Consider the following 17,080-nt stretch of genomic DNA (forward strand, 5'->3'; position numbering starts at 1 on the left):
ATGATCTTCATGTTGGACATGAACTTGATCTTCAAGAATCCATTTGGGGTACTAACCCCCCCAAGATGAAGATGAAGATCAAGATCAAGATCAAATTTCCAATTTGTTGACTAACCCCCCCTTAGTTAATATATTTTCTGTTATAAAATAATAAAATTTGGGGAGAGAAAATAAATAGAAACTTGAGGGAAATTTTAGTTATCAACATTTTAAAATATAAATAATTTTTTTTCTTTTCTATTTGTTGTGTGTATCCAAACATGAGAAACTATATTTTTCTTCCATTTTCTCTTTTATTTTCCATGGGTATCTTATCAGGAATTAGACGTCCTAATTCAAAACTTACGAGAGTAATAATAATAATCACGGAAGAAGGAAAAAACAAATATAAAGAAAAACACAAGATTTATACAAGTTCACCTCAAGGTGAGACTACGTCATGTCTTCCGTTGTTGTTGTAATTCAATATGAAGATTAAATAGTTTACAAGAGAAATCACTTCTCTAACCTCGCTCAACTGTAACTAATGATCCTTATCGGTGATGAATTAATAAACCCTAATATTGGCGCCTCCAAATAGAAAGATAAAACTAGGGCAAACACAATACAAGAGTGAAATCCCCAAACTGTCCATAATGAAACAACAATCAATATATCGTGGACCTGGTGGGGGCTCCCTGACCCCCTTCCAACCCCCACGTGACCTTACCGCAAAAGTCGATATGTGTACCGATTCAAGCTTAAGGCTTTGTTTAAACTCCACAACTTAAAAAATCTAAAAAAGAGAAAAGAAAACTCTTTCTTTTGTTTTTATCCTCCTTTCTTTTCTCTCCACTTTATTTGTTCTAAATACAGCCTAAAGGTCAAAAGAAGTTATTAACAAATTTCCAAGCAAACTAAAATTAGATAATAAATGCCATTTTTTAGCTTCCTTGTCACCTTGTTTGTCTTATCCTAAAGGTGTCACGTGTCAATCATGTATCACCTCTCCTTCGTAGGTAATGAAACTTACGTCTACAAGGTGGTTTATATATTCGACTAATGATAAGAATTACGATTGTGCCATGGGGGCACATGTGTTACACACATGGGGTTGATTACTCCCAAAGTTCAACCAACTTCTTCTCCCGGATGACAATTACTTCAAGAAAACCAAATCACTCGTCCAAATTCGTGGTGCATAGCCAATTAATTAAATCAAGATAAGCTTTCTGGCAAGTCAATTGTATCATTTTCAACACATAAAATGTAGCTCTAGTAATGACATCAAATATAATATTTGTGGACCCTAAAATGGACCTGTGATGGGACTTAAGAATGTTAAAAAAATCAATAGAACAAATCAAAAATTTTCATTGACGTGTCTTTTGACAGGATAAATAATGTATTTCCTATGCATGGCTTTGTAATGGAATAGTGTCTATATGACCCTTGTACTCGTATTTTGTCAGTTGTCTGTATACTTGTATGAATCGAAATCATCAACATGTTTGACCAAAATCTATTTTATTATTTTTTTTATTCAGAATAGGTAAAACGTGTTCTTATACCTATTTTATTTACATAATTATTTACTAATGAATAAATAAATATTTAAATATTATACATATATATAATAATAATAAGTATAAAAAATATAGCATATTAATAAGTTTATGATTAATTATATTTAACTAAATGTTTTTAATTATATTATATTTAAAATTATTCTTAAAAAAGAGTAGGTTATATTTACTTTTATTTAACATATTTTTGTTTTGTTAATCCTTTCAGTATACCTATTTATAAAAGGTGTAAATAATTAATAATTTAATATATTATTTTGAAATCACACGAATATGATTATAGAAAAAAATTAAAATTAGAATACAATATTAAATAATATTTTTACGAAAGTTTTAAAATATTCATAATATTTAAAACAGTCAATTATCAACGGATAAATGAGGGCAGAAAATGATTATTCATATCTATATTATTTATAGTAAGGTGACAAGTATTTATAAAGAAGTAAATTTATAATTAAACAATTAAACATACATTTTGATAATTAATTAAAACTACCACCTTCCCATTTAATTGTGATTCTTCGAATAAGTAACCGCCCACGGACTTTAATCATCCTGTTAATTAATGTTTTTTACAATCATAGCTTTTCATCTAAGCAATCCAGACCGTTGATTGATTAAAAAAGACTTACAAAAGTCCCAAGCCCCTTCTTTCCAAACTAACATCATTAGCACGTGTCAAACCCAAAAATGGCGCGTTGCTCCCGTATCCAGCTAAAGTGAAAGCACGATATTCGTTTCGGCCCACTTCCGTTTGCTTATGACACGTGTTATAACGAGATCAGCGCATGCCTTCGATACCTCGACGTCATGGACCGGAAATTTTCAACCATTCAACGTCAACAGGACTTACAGTTATGCATTTTGAAAGAAACACCAAAGTGTGCAAAATAAAAAATATTTAAGCATTTTGAAAGAACTCGGGACCAGTCATCGAACCAATAGATCGTCTGGTCCGGGATTAGTGGTTCGCTGTCTGACCATTCGACCAGTGGACCTTAAGAGATCGGACAATGATCCGAGGGGATGGGGTCCATCACCGTCCAAAGAGCTACCCTCGTCTCACGCATGTGCCCGTAGTTTCCAATTCAAACTTTCCACGTGACGATAACGCTTACGGAACACGTTCCGCACGAGATCAAATTTCAAATGGGCTTTGATATAAAAAGATTATACAGCCTTTTTAAGGACATTCTTATCTTCTCCCGAGAGTCTCATAACTCATCCTCTCGTCAAACCCAGTCCTCCTCACCAACCCATTGGTTTTCGTCTTTCCCTACATTCATGGAGGTGGAAGAAGCAGAAGAGTACTCTTCACAATCTTCCTCGTCCAGTGAGCATCTCTCTACGTCCATTACCTCCCACAAGAGGCGAGCCGGCCGGAAAAAATTCAGGGAGACGCGGCACCCCTTTTACCGAGGTGTTCGCCAGCGCAACGGCGGCAAATGGGTCTGCGAGGTGCGGGAGCCTCAGAAGAAGTCTAGGATATGGCTAGGGACATTCCCTTGCCCAGAGATGGCCGCGAGGGCCCACGATGTGGCTGCCATCGCCCTCCGCGGTTCTGGAGCAGCGCTCAATTTCGAGGACTCCTGGCAGGTTCTCCCCCGTCCAGCCTCTTCGTCCCCAAGAAATATCCAGGAGGCTGCCTGTGCGGCCGCCGAGGCCTTCCGACCCAAAAAGCTGTCTGATGATCCGTTTGTGAGAGATGTTACTACGCAGTTCCACGACGAAGAGGCGGAGTACAACATGCCGAGCCTCCTCATCAGCATGGCGGAGGGAATGCTGATCACTCCACCTGGTATCCAGAAGGGTTTTGACTGGGACGATCTTGAGGGTCGGCAAATGGACTTGACTCTCTGGAATGATTAAATAAGTGCGCTCCACCGTGTTGCTGATACTGTGTTGGTTTCCTCACGTAAGTACATAGTTCCAGGTTTCCCTATTCACTAGAAGTCGAACTTCAACATATGGTGAAGCCCAATCATCCGGCTTTCCGAGTAGTGAATCTTCCATATTTAAAATTTTATGCTAATTATGTGCTGTTGGCTGCTGCTGGATATGGTGCTTATGACTATCGGATACGTGCTCATCTATTTTCAGAGTGATTCAGGTGCCGAGGTTCGACTTGGTTTCCATGCTTTGTCAGTGTTGTTCACTAAATCTGCTTTATCAGAGACTGGAAGTAGGGCATGGCAGGTAACTGAGATTGGCTGAAACTGAGAAAGTGACGCCTTTTTTCAGAAAAGTCTGTGCCATATGCTTTGACAGAATAAAACTCAAGAATATTAATCTTTCTTCTCAAGACATCCGTGTCAGCCCTACTTAAAAAACGATCTGATTTAAAAGTATGGAAAAGTGAATTAATTGTGTCCCAGGAGAGGATCGAGAAGATCCACGACAAGTGAACGGGTTCAGTTCGGTGGAGAGTATAACTCTATTTATTTTGGTTCATCAAGAGTAAAATATGTTCATATTCGTTATTTGATTTCTATCTATAACCTAATGATTCCTTTGGCAGGGGAGTTGCTGGTCAAGAGGAGTGGCAAACCCTAGAATCACGAGACCAGTTAATTTAATTTACTGCTCCATATGTAATCCCAACTCTACTTGCGGGTAGTTGGGTATATAAGGCAGTATAGCATTTGTCTATACATCTGTCCAATCATTTGGTCAATGATGAATGAAATTTAAACCAATTGTTCACATTAAGTGTTGCTACCTGTCGTCAATATTTGCAGCATTTCAAACATATAGGACCCGAGTAGTGGTGAATCGAGCCAAACTCGAACCTTCATATGTTTGAGTTTAGTTTAATCTTAATACTTCAAACTCGACCTCGAGCTGAGTTTAAACCTAAAATTGAAATAGAGTTCGAGCCTACAAATTTTAACTGACTTTAAGCCTGAGCTCAAGTTGGGTTTGAGCTCCAACTTATATTTAAAACTTAAAAAAAAATAAAAAAATAATAAAAAACTGAAGAGAATATTATGATGATTTTAGTACCATTGAATTGTAAGGTATCATAGAAGAGTCCAAGACTTTGCAATGAAACATACTAATGTATAACAACCAGTTTAATAGACCTAAAAGAAACAGCAAACACTTTCATTAATAGTGTTTATTCCCTTAACAAACAACAATATTAGATGTTGAGGGACACGAAATGGCTGAATGATTGATTGTCTTTGAGGTCTGAGGTAAATAAAAGTAACTATCAACCAAATAAAGAAGGAATTGATGAGAGCAATTAGAGTAAATGGTATTTTCATAAAAAAAAATCTATTCTAATGAGTTGGCTCACAAGTTAACAAGCCAAACTTGGAAAATTTCGAGTTTGACTTGTTATATTTATAAGCTTTATTTCAAATTTGAACTTGAGCCGAGATCAAGAAAAAATTAAACTAAGCTGAGCTTTTTTCAAACCGAGCTCGAACGGTTTGCAAACCGATTTGACTTGGTGCTATCCTTAGCCTCGAGTGACTTTCACACCTCCATCCTCTTCTTTGCAAATGCTAAAATTGTTTACAGCATATCTTGACTTGTATTTAAGAGGCCTACTGGCACTAAATACAATTTCATTTTAAGTTAGGGTATAAAACTAAATGTCTTTTTGGGTCATGCTATGTTCTTATAGTCTAAGAGTTTTAATTTCCAAAAGATACCAAGAAACTGCTGAGTAGATAGAAAGGATCGGTCAAGGGTCGTTCAAGAACTCAAAGGCCACTTCGTTTGGCCTTCAGCCATTTCATTTTGTACTTGACTGATTACGAAACTGAGGCATATATCTATTGTTCAAAGAGAAAAGAAAGAGATAAAAGTGAACTTTGCTCCTCTCCGGAAACTTTTCCTGCTACATGCCAAAATTGATATAAGTTCAAAAGTTTTGGCTTGCCACTCTTGTTTGAGGTTAGACTCATTAAAGTGTTAATCTACTGTTTAGGAGAGAGCTAATCAAAAGTAGCAAGTGCTAAAACAGGGGAAGGTATCTTCTACATCGGATAGATGCTTTTCACTTTTTCCTATCAACAAGCTTGACTGACTAGAGGATCATATGATGTAAACGAAATCTTGGACGGCCTCATTCGAAGAATTCCTTTCGGCGACCATTCTTTCAAGCTCAAATGTTCTCTATAAAATGTCAGAAATCTGAATTTCTTGGTCTAAGTTGCGGCTAACATGATTGAAGATCAAACTAATTCTTATCAGGATCGAGATTTTGTAGAGATTAGATGAGCCTAATCATTAAATAATCTTGACCTGCAACCTATTATTTGGTTAACGTTCATACCCAGTCAAAAAGAATAACCCAGTACAAAGATCGCTTGGAAAGAGGACGAGTTGCCAAAGATGAAAATCCACATTACTCGTTTCAATATCTGAGAAAATTTGATTCTCATATATCCATACAAAGACTATGCTGCTAAGATGTAAATAAAGTAATGCTCAAGATACAAGAGTGAAAGTGGGAATTAGATTGTTTTGGTCTTGACTTCTTTCCTTCCCAAGACAGAAAACCAGTTTAAACAACTTACGGATTTCCATTTCTACAGCGAAAGGGAAGAACCCTAGACAGACATTAATCTGTGGGCTTGTCTTGTTGTCATCATCACACACTGCTAGTTTTCTCTGTAACAGCTTCTATATTCCTCCAGCAGAATTAGATTAAAACTGCATTAAGTACGCATTCTACTCTACAAGTCGGGGGCCCCGGATAGCTGAAAGCTCAGCTTTAATGAACAGCAAGAATATAAAATGAACCTAATGCAACCCATTTATCCTCTTTTCACTCAATGAGGATCAAGTAGAAAGAGAACATCAATGGCCACCCAGCAGCTTCTTTGAGGACGACATTTGAGGCGAAGATGGGCCGACTATAAAGTAGCTATAATTTTAGCTAATACAAGCCCTAACAATGTGGATATAAATGGTTAGGAGAGTAATATACATCCATCAGCATCAATGATGTTAATTGACTAACCACCCGACTAGTGCTTGTTTTCTACCACCAAACTTTTAGAAAACATACATGCTTCATCTTTTAATTGATCCTGGGTTGCAGAGGAGCTGGTGTCTGTGGAGAATGATGCAAGGTCGACCCATCTGTGAATTTCTACCTTTACAGCTCCAGTTCGTGTATTTCATTAGATTCCGTTTTCGTCTTGCTCCGTGCGGTGGTGGTTCTGATAAGGCGATTGGATTTGTGTTAAACGAAAATATGGATTGTAGGTCATTTGTGAATTCCGTCAGGAAGGAAGACCCGGTTTCCTGTCCCTTCAACAATTAATAGATTTCCCTTTTTAATTTCTTGGCTTCTTTTGTGATTTAACATTGGAGTTACTTCGCTGGTATATTCCCGTAAACATTTCAGTCAGTTGTTTTCTTGATTTTTTTCCTTGGCTTCTTTTGTGATTGAACACTGGAGTTACTTCGCTGGTATATGCCGGTAAACATTTCAGTCAACTGTTTTCTTGATCTTTTATTAGTTCAACCACAGATGACAGGAAAAGGAAACTCAGTTTCCAGTTGTTCCTTTTCCGTCCTTCATGTATGAACACCATTACTGAATCTTCATTGATTTAGTGTTTTACATGGACTCAGTACAAAGTGATTGAGTTATTGAAGGGATTCAAATTAATGTTAGGTATCAGAATTGAGAGGGTGCAAGTACAAGCTGAGAAGGAAACAGAGGGCGGCATACAAACTAATATAGTAGAAAACTGAAAGACTCCTTTCAGCCTCAGCAACACAGAGAACGGGGCGGAGGAGGAGGGAATATAAAAGAAAAAGACTCCAATATAAGACACGACTCCGCCGCACTAAGGTTTTCTGCTTCAAAGTTTAATTGTTTTTATATGTTGCTGCTTATATATTTATCCATCACCGAAGTACGAGGTTCTGATTAAGGGGGCTCGACTAAGGATAATTCCACAGAGTGTGGTTGTCTGAGTTTACAGGGACTGCATCATCGTGATCATCGTCCACACGAGGAGGACTGAGCAACATTCCCTCAGCCATATTTTTGAGATGGTTGGGCATGTCAAAGATGGCTTCCTCGTCAATAAACTCATGGAAAACGGGCTGTTCAGCGGAGGTGACCGTACTGCTTTTGCTGCATTTAAGCAGATACAACGGAGTACCAGCGGCTGCGGCTGCGGCGGTGGATTGGATGTCACTGGGATTCACGGTTGCAGGTATGGGAAGTTCGGAGGCACAACCCGGGAAATTAAGCTTGGCCTCACCCCCTTTGAGGGCCAAGGCGGCCACGTCATAAGCAATAGCAGCCATCTCAGGCTGGGGATAGGTGCCCAGCCATATGCGATTCGGCGTTCTGGGCTCCCGAATTTCCGCCACCCATTTCCTGCTTCGCTGCCTTACTCCCCTGTAAACGGGACGCGACCTGGACGAGCCACCGGCCCGACTGCTGCTGCCACTGCCGCCGCCGCTGCTCATGGAAGTACTGGAGTGCTCTGCAATAGAGTGACTAGAGGAGGTGATCAGAGTGATTCGTTGGCGGCAGTTACTGGGTTTGAAGTTGAAAGTCGGGCGGTTTTTATACGTTTAGACTAAGGAGTTATTACAGTTAAAAGGAGTAATGGCAACCAGTTGGTTCTTAACTGCCACTCGTACGTTTTTTGAGTTCGCCAGCTTTTGTATGGATATTGGAATGCGGTGAGTTGGATCCCTTTTTAAGGAAATGTTGTTTCGTGTTGTTTTTTCTGGATTTTGATTTCTCCAGTCCCTAGTCAGCCAGCTGGTTCTCCATCCCAGTAATCTTTAACTCTCTTTGGCGGCGGAGCTTTGCGGAGCTCTTCAATTATATCAAAACGTGTATATGTACTCAATATTTGGTATAAATACTCAAAAGATAGTATATATACTCAAAAGTAAACCTAATGATCCAATACGAAAAACCAAACGGCTATCTTAGTCTTCCGATCAATTCATTTGCTTTCACTTCAAGCCAACTCCGGCAGGGTTTTGGAGTTAGAAAACGTGCGGTTTACTAACTTCTACTAGGGTTCGGTTTGATGCTAGGCAGTTGAGGGAAGATATAAGCTGTCATAACTCGTTTATATAGAGATCAAAGGGTCTGATCATGACCATAGAAGTTGGACTGTGTCAAGCATGTTGATCAGGGAAGGGTCCACCCGGTTGAATCATGTTTTATTGATTACTACACGCGTAGCAATTGGGTGGAGATGGGATTTCCAAGCATCGCTGAAGCTCGAGAATAAGATCAGTCTCATCATTCCATTACTGGGGGATATTTTTGAATCATCTTGATTCGTTCTTGGATATATTATGGATCCGGCCCGTCAATGCATGCACGGTGGCACGCCGCCTCTGGATTCTATCTTATCCAAAAACATAAAAATAGAGGAATGCAAGTCGGTTGACTTGAAGCCTCCAACTAATTGGCCATCCCAACTCTGAAGTCTTTGGATTAATTTGTTATTTGGCTTAATCTAATTCATTTTAAGCGCTACCTCTGTGAAATTTATAAGAGAAAAGTCATAGTTTAGTGAGGATATTGAGTTCAAACTTTAATGTAACAAGTAATTAAATACTAATTACTATAACAAGGAAAAAGCTATGCAATTTCTTATACACAAATTCAAAATTCCAAGCTTCAGTGAGATTAAAGGCTGGTAGATTGCTTGCCACGTTCCCATTTTGGTATTATCGTGCTTGCACTTTAGATTTTATATTAGTATCGTAAAGAAGTAACTAATCAAAAGCGTTATACAGGCATAATGACCTTCTTAATTAATTCAAAAGCTTAAGAAAAGCTAACCACGTCTTTTTAACTATTAATTGCAGTAAATTAAAGAGAAGGGCTCGAGTAATCGTCAATAATAATGGCTAATTCCAGGTGAGGAAGAAGAATTATTTGTTACGGAGGCAGCGGGGCAATGTTGGAGTACAGTTTGAGGAGAACATGTAGGGGAAGAACCCGAGAGTGACGTCCGTCAGTTGGGGGAATCAACCATGGAGAAAGAGAAGAGAAAGGTATCGACTGAAGTAGGATCTCCGTCGCTACTGGACAAGGACACTCCAATTTCCTCTTTTTGTTTATTCCATTTGTCCTCCCTATCTGTGGTTTTTCTTCCACAAAATCAAGTCCCTGTTTTTTCCAATCACATCTGGCTAAAACTCAACGTATTTAATTATTGCATTATTAATGTCCTCTCCTAGGTCCTGGAGCTGCCATAGATTTTCACAAGTGGAAAAAGAACGGTGGGATCCCCTTTCAATTTATCGGCTTCTTTTAGGGTTTCTGTTGATGATGGCGATATGTCAAGTTTCTCCAATTGAAGAACGCAATCACAAATCCGCGGATTGAGTTCCTTTTCTAGCCTTACTGGACTTGCTATAGTAGCGGGAAAAACAATAGAACTAGTGGGGAAAAAAAATGTTATGGCGTATAGATGCGAGAGGTTTGGATCACGGAGATATGAAACATAGGGCGGAAGAAAGTTCGTGACAGAACTCGGACGTTTGTAATTTAGTTAATCATAAAGTTTCTAGAATTGGAGGCGGATAAAAAGATGAGGGTGATGATACGTTTAGAATCCTCGCGCACAGGAAGGAAGGGGGGTGGAGTGACTGTGAGATTATAGAGGAATTGTTAGTGACAACTTCGGAGGGTTTTTTATAAGAAGCTATGATTGCGTCGGGGATTAATTTGGTGATGACTGTTATTGGGTTTACGGTGAGTACCATGTTTATCGTCTTTGTGTGTACGAGGCTCATTTGCGCGAGGATTCAGCTAAATGCTTCGAGGAGATCTTTTCCGACAGCTACCAGATCCGAACTGAGCTTAGTAAGTTAGTTTTTCTGTTATCTATTTTTGGCTTTTTTTTAGCTGGATTTTCTCTACTGCTTTATCTTGGAAATGCTCGAATTAGTACTAATTTGGCGGAAGACGGGTCTGTATAAAATATTCTGTCATTTTGCTTCTCTGCAGTAGATACTACTGTTTGTCCTTATCCCCATATTTTGTTTTTCCGTATGACTGATCTGTGTTTATTTCTGGAAGAAATAGAGTCAAGGGAAGTTTCTGGTTTATGGAACTTGTATTTTTGTAGGTGTCTGCAAAGGGGTTGGTGTTTTGATTTTGTTACGTTTAGCTCTTGGGCATGTTTTAGGCGTCGAGTATGTGTTTCTTCGTTTCTGCCCCCCCACCCAAAAAAAATAAATAAATAAAAAATAGTATTCTTCTACAATCCATGGCTTCGTGCTCCTAGAATATGATCGTTTCTTGTGCTGTGTGTGGTTTTAATGTCTTGGGTTTCTTACGAGAAGTTATCTATAGGTTGTTCAGGGATGCAATATGGAATTACAGTATGTTAGTAAAAATACATGGTGCAGCCAGAAAGTTGATTCGTTCTTTCTTGGTATGCTCCAAGAAAAAAATGAATTGATTCAAATGGTTCTATCACTTCTTCACATTCAATCAAAAACTTTTCTTTTTGTTATTTTCCTTATAACATAATATATTTATCTCATAACAGTTTGGAACAGAATTCATAAGTATGTTCTGATTCTTTTCTTTCCCGATGGTGTTTCTGATTCAGCAGTTTCATGTTCATCTTTCAATGTATTGGTTGATATTCTCTGCGGTCTCATTATGATCATGCTTTTCCTTTAGCATGTCTATGTACCTTTGGTTTTTGTGGAGTCTTCTCTGATGCTGAATTGTTATTACTTTTGTCACTGAAACAGTTACAACGTGGGCTCCATGGCCTTGAACCTTTTGTGGTGGCAACTTTTTCTACAAAAAAGTTTAGTGATGAGTACTTTTCATCAGCAGAAGATACACAGTAAGTTCCTTATTTCTCTTATACTATCCATTTATGTTTTGGAGTACTATCATTTGAAACTTCTTGGTGAAATTAGTGGCTTACGAAGCAAATTTAGCTGCATTTGGAGTCAACAATTTGCTGGCTTTTTAATCTTCCACTGAATTAACTGTTCTTTTTCTTGCAAAGTGCTAACTTTGACTAATTTATTAAAATATATCATTAGAAATATCACAGAATCCTACGAACAGAAGGTGCATAGAAAGTTAAGGGATCTTTTGAGTTAGGTTTGTCCCCTTTTTTTTTTTTTTTATTCATGTTTGTATCATTTGATGCTAAGCTTGACTAAGAAATGTGCAGTAAAGTCGAGGTTGCATCAAAATTGAAATAGCATTTCAAAATTGGTAACAAGTCTCAAATTCATAGAGACTTACGGTAAGGATGCAACTCATTATTATATCTCAAGGGTATTGCTGTTTCAAGACGTGGGAACAAACTAAGTGTACCTAATCTTGAGCTAGTTCACTAGGGCTTCTGATGTTGTTTAATGGCATCTGCTTCAAATAAGACGGTCGACCATAACTATTGATAGGGTTGTCTGCCCATAGCTAGATATCATCTTTTGATTTCTTTTTTAGTGAGTGAATAAATAGATGAATTAACTCTGCCCGCCCCCCCCCCCCCCCCCCCCCCCCCCCCCCAATCCTACATGATTAAAGTAAATTTCGCAAATCCAAACAGTAATGTGCTGCTTGGAAAGCAGCTAAGACGTATCTGATGGTTGTGGTTTGTCATTACTAATGTTCTCTACTGTTTCCGGTCTGCCTGCTCTATCTATACACCATAACCTTCCAAAAAACTGGTTTGCAAATCCTTGAGATGAACATATTGTCTACTTTATTCTTAGAGTTCAAGCTTGAGGAAGAACAAAAAAAGCACCACTTCAGGAAATTTTGAGATTCCTTGATTGCACTGTCACTGTTGTGGACGATTCGGATATCTAATGAATGTTTTATTTGTTCTTCTTCCCTTTTCTCTTGCATTATGATAAATTACAATGGAGTGGGAGAGGCAGGATTCGAATCTACGTAGAGAATCATCAACAGGAAAGTCAGTACCATCCTGTTAAGGACAGGTTTTGTTGGTCCATTAGGTGGTTCTCACAATCCTGCTTGCAGAACAATTTCATGTTCTAACCGTAGAGTATGAAAGGAAGGTAATACAGTGATGAGGCTGAGAAAAAGGAAAGTTTCTCAGCAGACATTGTTTATAAAAATTCTGACCCCCTGGCAAAATATTCATTTATATGTGGCTCAATTTCCAAAAACTGTTGCATATAATCCCTTGCTATCCTCCTATCTGGTAGCTGATTTCTGATGCTGGAAAGAAGAAGAGAAAAAAGAGCCCTTTTGGTTAGCTTGTCCTCTTCTGTTGAGAACTAGAACAAGCCTCAAATGATACCTTGCTTTCTATTCTATGATTGTTTTTTCTGTAGCTGGTGAAAACTAACTCTTTTATTGGAGTTGTGCCATTAGAAAGGTAATTTTTGGTTTGTGTGTTAGGGTAAACTGCTGATAAATAACATCTTTTCGTCTTCTTACCAGTAGTAAGGATTGTTTTGTGGATATTCCCTAGAAATTTAAGAAAGATTCTTTCTTCTGTCAATGTAAGTTTATCTGAAGAGCGAAGTATGAATGTTAGAAAGTTTTGGTGTGTTGCATGTAATTAGTTACTACGTGGGGATTTTATCTAAATATTCTATTCCATGAGGAATGTGTGTAAAAAGTTTTAACTGTAAACTCCAGAAAAATATTTTCAGGAAGTATATCGATCAGGCATGAATGTCGCATTAGAGAGAACATGTAAAACACCTTGACCCCATGGAGCATGCAGCTTGCAAATTTCTCTTCTATTTTTTCTTTCTCAAAGGGATGCTATTCTTCATTAAATTGCAATGATCAGAATTTGATGATTTGCCTAACCTTGGGAATTGGGACATATTGCATCTGGTTGGGAAACTCTCTCCAATAGAAGTTTTACATCAATTTATGGCCCAAACCATTCATAAAATATAAGGAAAAAAACAAAATGACCAGAACTGCATATTATGGATCAGCTGCAATTGGAATATAGAAAGAAACATCGGGATTCAATTGTGGCATCAAATGGAGAATGTTGGTGCTCAATCTGTGTTCAATTCAGTGATAGTAGTCAAATTTAGAGTATGGGAGAGATTTTAGTTTCTCACTAGCATTTTGAGAAATGCAAATAGCTCTACAAAGTTCTTACTTGCCTACTCTATGAAATCCATTGACCTGAAGATGTTAACCTGTGATCTTGTCCTGCTATTGTTGTTCATCATGGATGTATATTTGAGCAAGTTTGTTTCATTCCTAGCAGGTGCACAGTCTGCTTAGCTGAATACCAAGACAAGGACATATTACGTATTCTACCTTATTGTGGGCATGCCTTCCATGTGACTTGCATAGATATATGGCTACATCATAACTCAACATGTCCTGTTTGTCGCATCTCTCTACGAGACTCACCAGAGAGAGCGAATATGCCCCCCCTGTTCAGTTCAGCTGTCCGAACCCCTTACAATGGGACAGAGACTTTTGACTTGCATGCCTATCACTGTGTATATAACAGCCCTGGCTACTCATCCAGGACCCAGTACAACCAAAGGATGGAGTCCATTCAGGAGGATAATAATTGCACACCTGATCTTGAGGGCATGGAAGCAGGAGATGTATCAGCCGCCACAGACTGCAATCGAGTCCTCAAAGATGGTTCATATGAACACAGTCGCCTTTCACAGTGCAAGCACAGAGAGAGCCCATCCACCCCATAGCAATTCAGTCTCCTTCGGTGCTAGATTTGGTCAAGGGCAATGGCTGGATTGACTTGCCGGTATTGTTGGCAAAAGAGTTGGATTGAGTTTTTTCCTTTAACCTGACTTATTGTACATATTTTTGCCACTTCTGTGGATCATGGAGGGTTTCTGGGCAAAATTTTGAGGCTTCGTGCAAAAAGAAGAACCCTTCAAATAAGGTTGAAACGTGTGTGTGTATGCCCCAGGTCGTGGGATGTATAGATGGCTGTTGAGATGGTATCAATTATAAATGTATTGGCCAACAGGAGGTACTTACTGTGTTTGACCCACAAGATCAAGAGCCGACACGAAGAGTCATGGGCTGGTTTCCCTTATTCTTGATCGACAGCCAATGCACTACATAAATAACAATCCATTTTCATTAACAGGGATTACAAGAGCATAATAATTTAATTTCATTCCCTTGTATCTATTAGATATATAAGAAGTAATATTCATCATGCCTTATATATCTAGACTAGAAATAAAAGCCTGGGCCCTGGAGTCAAAGGATCCAAAAAGTCTGAATCTATTGAACCAAATGTCTCTGCCCTCTGTGGATTTGGATAGGTGTGTCCGGTTTGAAGAGTCAATTAGTCCACTTGAAGCGCCGGAAAGCCAACCGTGTGCCCAGCATGAGAAAGTGCGGAGAACGGATATAAAGCTGAAAGGCTTGAAAAAAGATGGATCACAGAAATGTTACGGGGACCAGCACAGGGCCAGGCCAGTTGGAGCTGCAAGTGGGTAAGGTCCCAATCGGCTGATCTTATGCTCGAACATCTCTGAGAGCTTCAGTCTCTCGAAGGTAAGGTTAAAAGAAAAAAAAAGAGAAAAAAAACTTTGAGAGCTCTTTACCTTTTTAGCCCATGTACTTGCTGCTGGGTGTTTGTTTTGCAAATTTCCATGGAAAATGGTTGCGATAATGATGGGGTTTGGGGGATCATGATCTTTAATGGATGTACTTACCTTACCCATCATCTCCTCTCTGTCGACAAGAACAGAGAATCAAAAAGATAAGATTTAGAGTGACCTCTTCTCTTCCTTTTTCGAAGTTCACAGCTCATCTATTGGTAAAGATCCACTGATTTATACGGCCTAGAGGGATGATCAATTGAGGATAAGCGTCAATTTAGGGGAGCCATCTTCATCGTTTTTCATGTAGATTATGTCAGCTAATGTTTATTGTTTGCTTCCGAACCGTGGAATAGGTTTTTGAGTACCAACTGTAAGCTTTGAGATGAGAGAGCCCGAGCGTCCGTCGCCACTTTCTGAGGAATATTCAATGGCTAATAGTAGTTGAAAAGACACCACGCAAGAAATCATGAGAAGTTGAATCATTCCGGGAAGATATATGGTGGATCGAGGTGCTCCCTTCATAGTGTTGTGCACATCCACACACCACATGTTTGTGGAAATGCGCAGGTAAACAAACAGAGAGTTCCAAGCCAATTTTCCCCTAACGTTTACGACCAAGGAAGTCAAGACCGCAAGGATTGTAATCGTCCATTCATCGGCAAGATTCCTGGGAGCACGTGGGAGGGTTACCGGTGCTACCGAACGCGTTTGTTTCTGCGCCGGAGAAGAAATGGACTGGCTAAACTCCCCATAGCACCAAACACTACGGACGAGCTCTGCAATGATGATGTTCGTTGAATGTATAAGAGAAAAAAGAAGAACAACATAAATTTGGCCAAGAAAGAAGCAACCTGCCAGATAAATGCTGGATCTCGCATCTTTTTTCTCTTCCATCTTTCTTCGTCACGGGGCCTTGTAGGGATCACTAGACGTGTGGGTTTATTGGCAGGATAGGTTCCCCCAGCTCGCGTTTTTGGTCTTTCAAACGGAGATGCTGTCGAGGAAAAGTGAACGATTTCTTTGACGGTGAATAGCTGACAACAGAAGCGGTGGGCCACCTCAAACAGTCGGGAGGATTGCTAAAGGTGATGGCTTAGAGTTCCTCATAGCGCAGTGATATTTGGTCGTCTGCAGCCGTGCAGCCATGGGAGACCTCAAGCATCTGGTTCTGGCTAAGTTTAAGGAAGGAGTGGCGGTGGAAGATATCATTAAAGAGATGGAGAAGCTGGCTACTGATATGGAAACTGTGAAGGATTTTGAATGGTATTTCATTTTCCTTCTGATCTTATTACTTTTTTTCGTGCACGATTACCTTGATTATGCCTAACATTTGGAGACGTGATCTCAACTTCATTGCTGGAAGTTACTGGTAGCATGAAGTCGGGCAAGTTTGGAGCTTTAAAATAATTGATTTTCTTGTAGCACATACTGTATCTTAAATGGTTAGTTCATGTAACTGCAGTGAAGAGCAATGAAGAGAGTAAGGACTACAATTAACGAAACATTGTTTGTTGGGCTTGACTATTTCCACAGGGGACAGGATTCTGGAAGCGAGGCTGCACTAAGGCAAGACTACACCCATGTCTTCGTACTGACATTCAAAAGTGCTGAAGATTTTGCCGCCTTCTCAGCCCATCCCACACATCTTGAATTTGCAGCAAATTTTGTAGCAGGGATCGAGTATATCGTAGTGCTTGATTTTCCATCAGTTTTGATCAAACCTACTGCTCCTACTACTGCTGCTTCTCCCCCTGCCTGATGAAGCTCATTCAATATATTTGTTACTGATCGGGGCCCACGTTCGAATCTTGTCTGCAGCAGTCATCACATCCTGTGGCATATGGTTCCCTGGTTCTCATCTGAACCAGTAGTCGTGACATCATGTGGAGAAATTGGATGATCTGTAGCAGCACCTGGCCATGGCATATGGTTACCTGGTTCTTTCTGAACCAGTAGTCGTCACATCCTGTGGAATAAAA

At 39.2% G+C, this 17,080-nt stretch overlaps 4 protein-coding genes across 4 annotated transcripts; 3 read left to right on the forward strand and 1 right to left on the reverse strand.

Moving 5' to 3' along the window:
• The first annotated feature begins 2,852 nt into the window (after positions 1-2,852).
• LOC137959050 (dehydration-responsive element-binding protein 1F-like) lies at positions 2,853-3,437 on the forward strand. Its single transcript, XM_068806324.1, has one exon. It carries the CDS (start codon positions 2,853-2,855, stop codon positions 3,435-3,437), a length of 585 nt encoding a protein of 194 aa, XP_068662425.1.
• Positions 3,438-7,481: 4,044 nt separating this feature from the next.
• On the reverse strand, positions 7,482-8,631 carry LOC137958555 (ethylene-responsive transcription factor ERF024-like). Its single transcript, XM_068805616.1, has 2 exons — positions 8,577-8,631; positions 7,482-8,035 (listed from the first exon to the last, which is right to left on the reverse strand). Exons 1-2 carry the CDS (start codon positions 8,629-8,631, stop codon positions 7,482-7,484), a joined length of 609 nt encoding a protein of 202 aa, XP_068661717.1.
• Positions 8,632-9,573: 942 nt separating this feature from the next.
• LOC137959049 (RING-H2 finger protein ATL40-like) lies at positions 9,574-14,525 on the forward strand. Its single transcript, XM_068806323.1, has 3 exons — positions 9,574-10,392; positions 11,295-11,392; positions 13,772-14,525. Exons 1-3 carry the CDS (start codon positions 10,234-10,236, stop codon positions 14,223-14,225), a joined length of 711 nt encoding a protein of 236 aa, XP_068662424.1. The 5' UTR covers positions 9,574-10,233; the 3' UTR covers positions 14,226-14,525.
• Positions 14,526-14,898: 373 nt separating this feature from the next.
• Positions 14,899-17,080, forward strand: LOC137960247 (stress-response A/B barrel domain-containing protein At5g22580-like). The gene is made up of 3 exons (XM_068807807.1): positions 14,899-15,051; positions 15,455-16,364; positions 16,635-17,080. The coding sequence occupies exons 2-3, from the start codon at positions 16,246-16,248 to the stop codon at positions 16,858-16,860; spliced, it is 345 nt and encodes a 114-aa protein (XP_068663908.1). The 5' UTR covers positions 14,899-15,051; positions 15,455-16,245; the 3' UTR covers positions 16,861-17,080.

Source organism: Aristolochia californica, unplaced genomic scaffold (assembly GCF_029961685.1).
Source record: "Aristolochia californica isolate CCGP_79_NKW_82.1479 unplaced genomic scaffold, dmAriCali1.0.hap1 SCAF_3, whole genome shotgun sequence".
Taxonomy (NCBI): Eukaryota; Viridiplantae; Streptophyta; class Magnoliopsida; order Piperales; family Aristolochiaceae; genus Aristolochia; species Aristolochia californica.

Excerpts from the sequence above, each read along its gene's own strand:
- LOC137959050 (XM_068806324.1), top strand. The coding sequence starts at position 2,853 with ATGGAGGTGGAAGAAGCAGAAGAGTACTCTTCACAATCTTCCTCGTCC.
- LOC137958555 (XM_068805616.1), bottom strand. The coding sequence starts at position 8,631 with ATGACAGCTTATATCTTCCCTCAACTGCCTAGCATCAAACCGAACCCT. Across the intron at positions 8,036-8,576 it reads CAAACCGAACCCTAGTAGAA|AGCACTCCAGTACTTCCATG; the intron begins GTTAGTAAACCG and ends ACTCTATTGCAG.
- LOC137959049 (XM_068806323.1), top strand. The coding sequence starts at position 10,234 with ATGATTGCGTCGGGGATTAATTTGGTGATGACTGTTATTGGGTTTACG. Across the intron at positions 10,393-11,294 it reads CCAGATCCGAACTGAGCTTA|TTACAACGTGGGCTCCATGG; the intron begins GTAAGTTAGTTT and ends TCACTGAAACAG. Across the intron at positions 11,393-13,771 it reads TCATCAGCAGAAGATACACA|GTGCACAGTCTGCTTAGCTG; the intron begins GTAAGTTCCTTA and ends CATTCCTAGCAG.
- LOC137960247 (XM_068807807.1), top strand. The coding sequence starts at position 16,246 with ATGGGAGACCTCAAGCATCTGGTTCTGGCTAAGTTTAAGGAAGGAGTG. Across the intron at positions 16,365-16,634 it reads ACTGTGAAGGATTTTGAATG|GGGACAGGATTCTGGAAGCG; the intron begins GTATTTCATTTT and ends CTATTTCCACAG.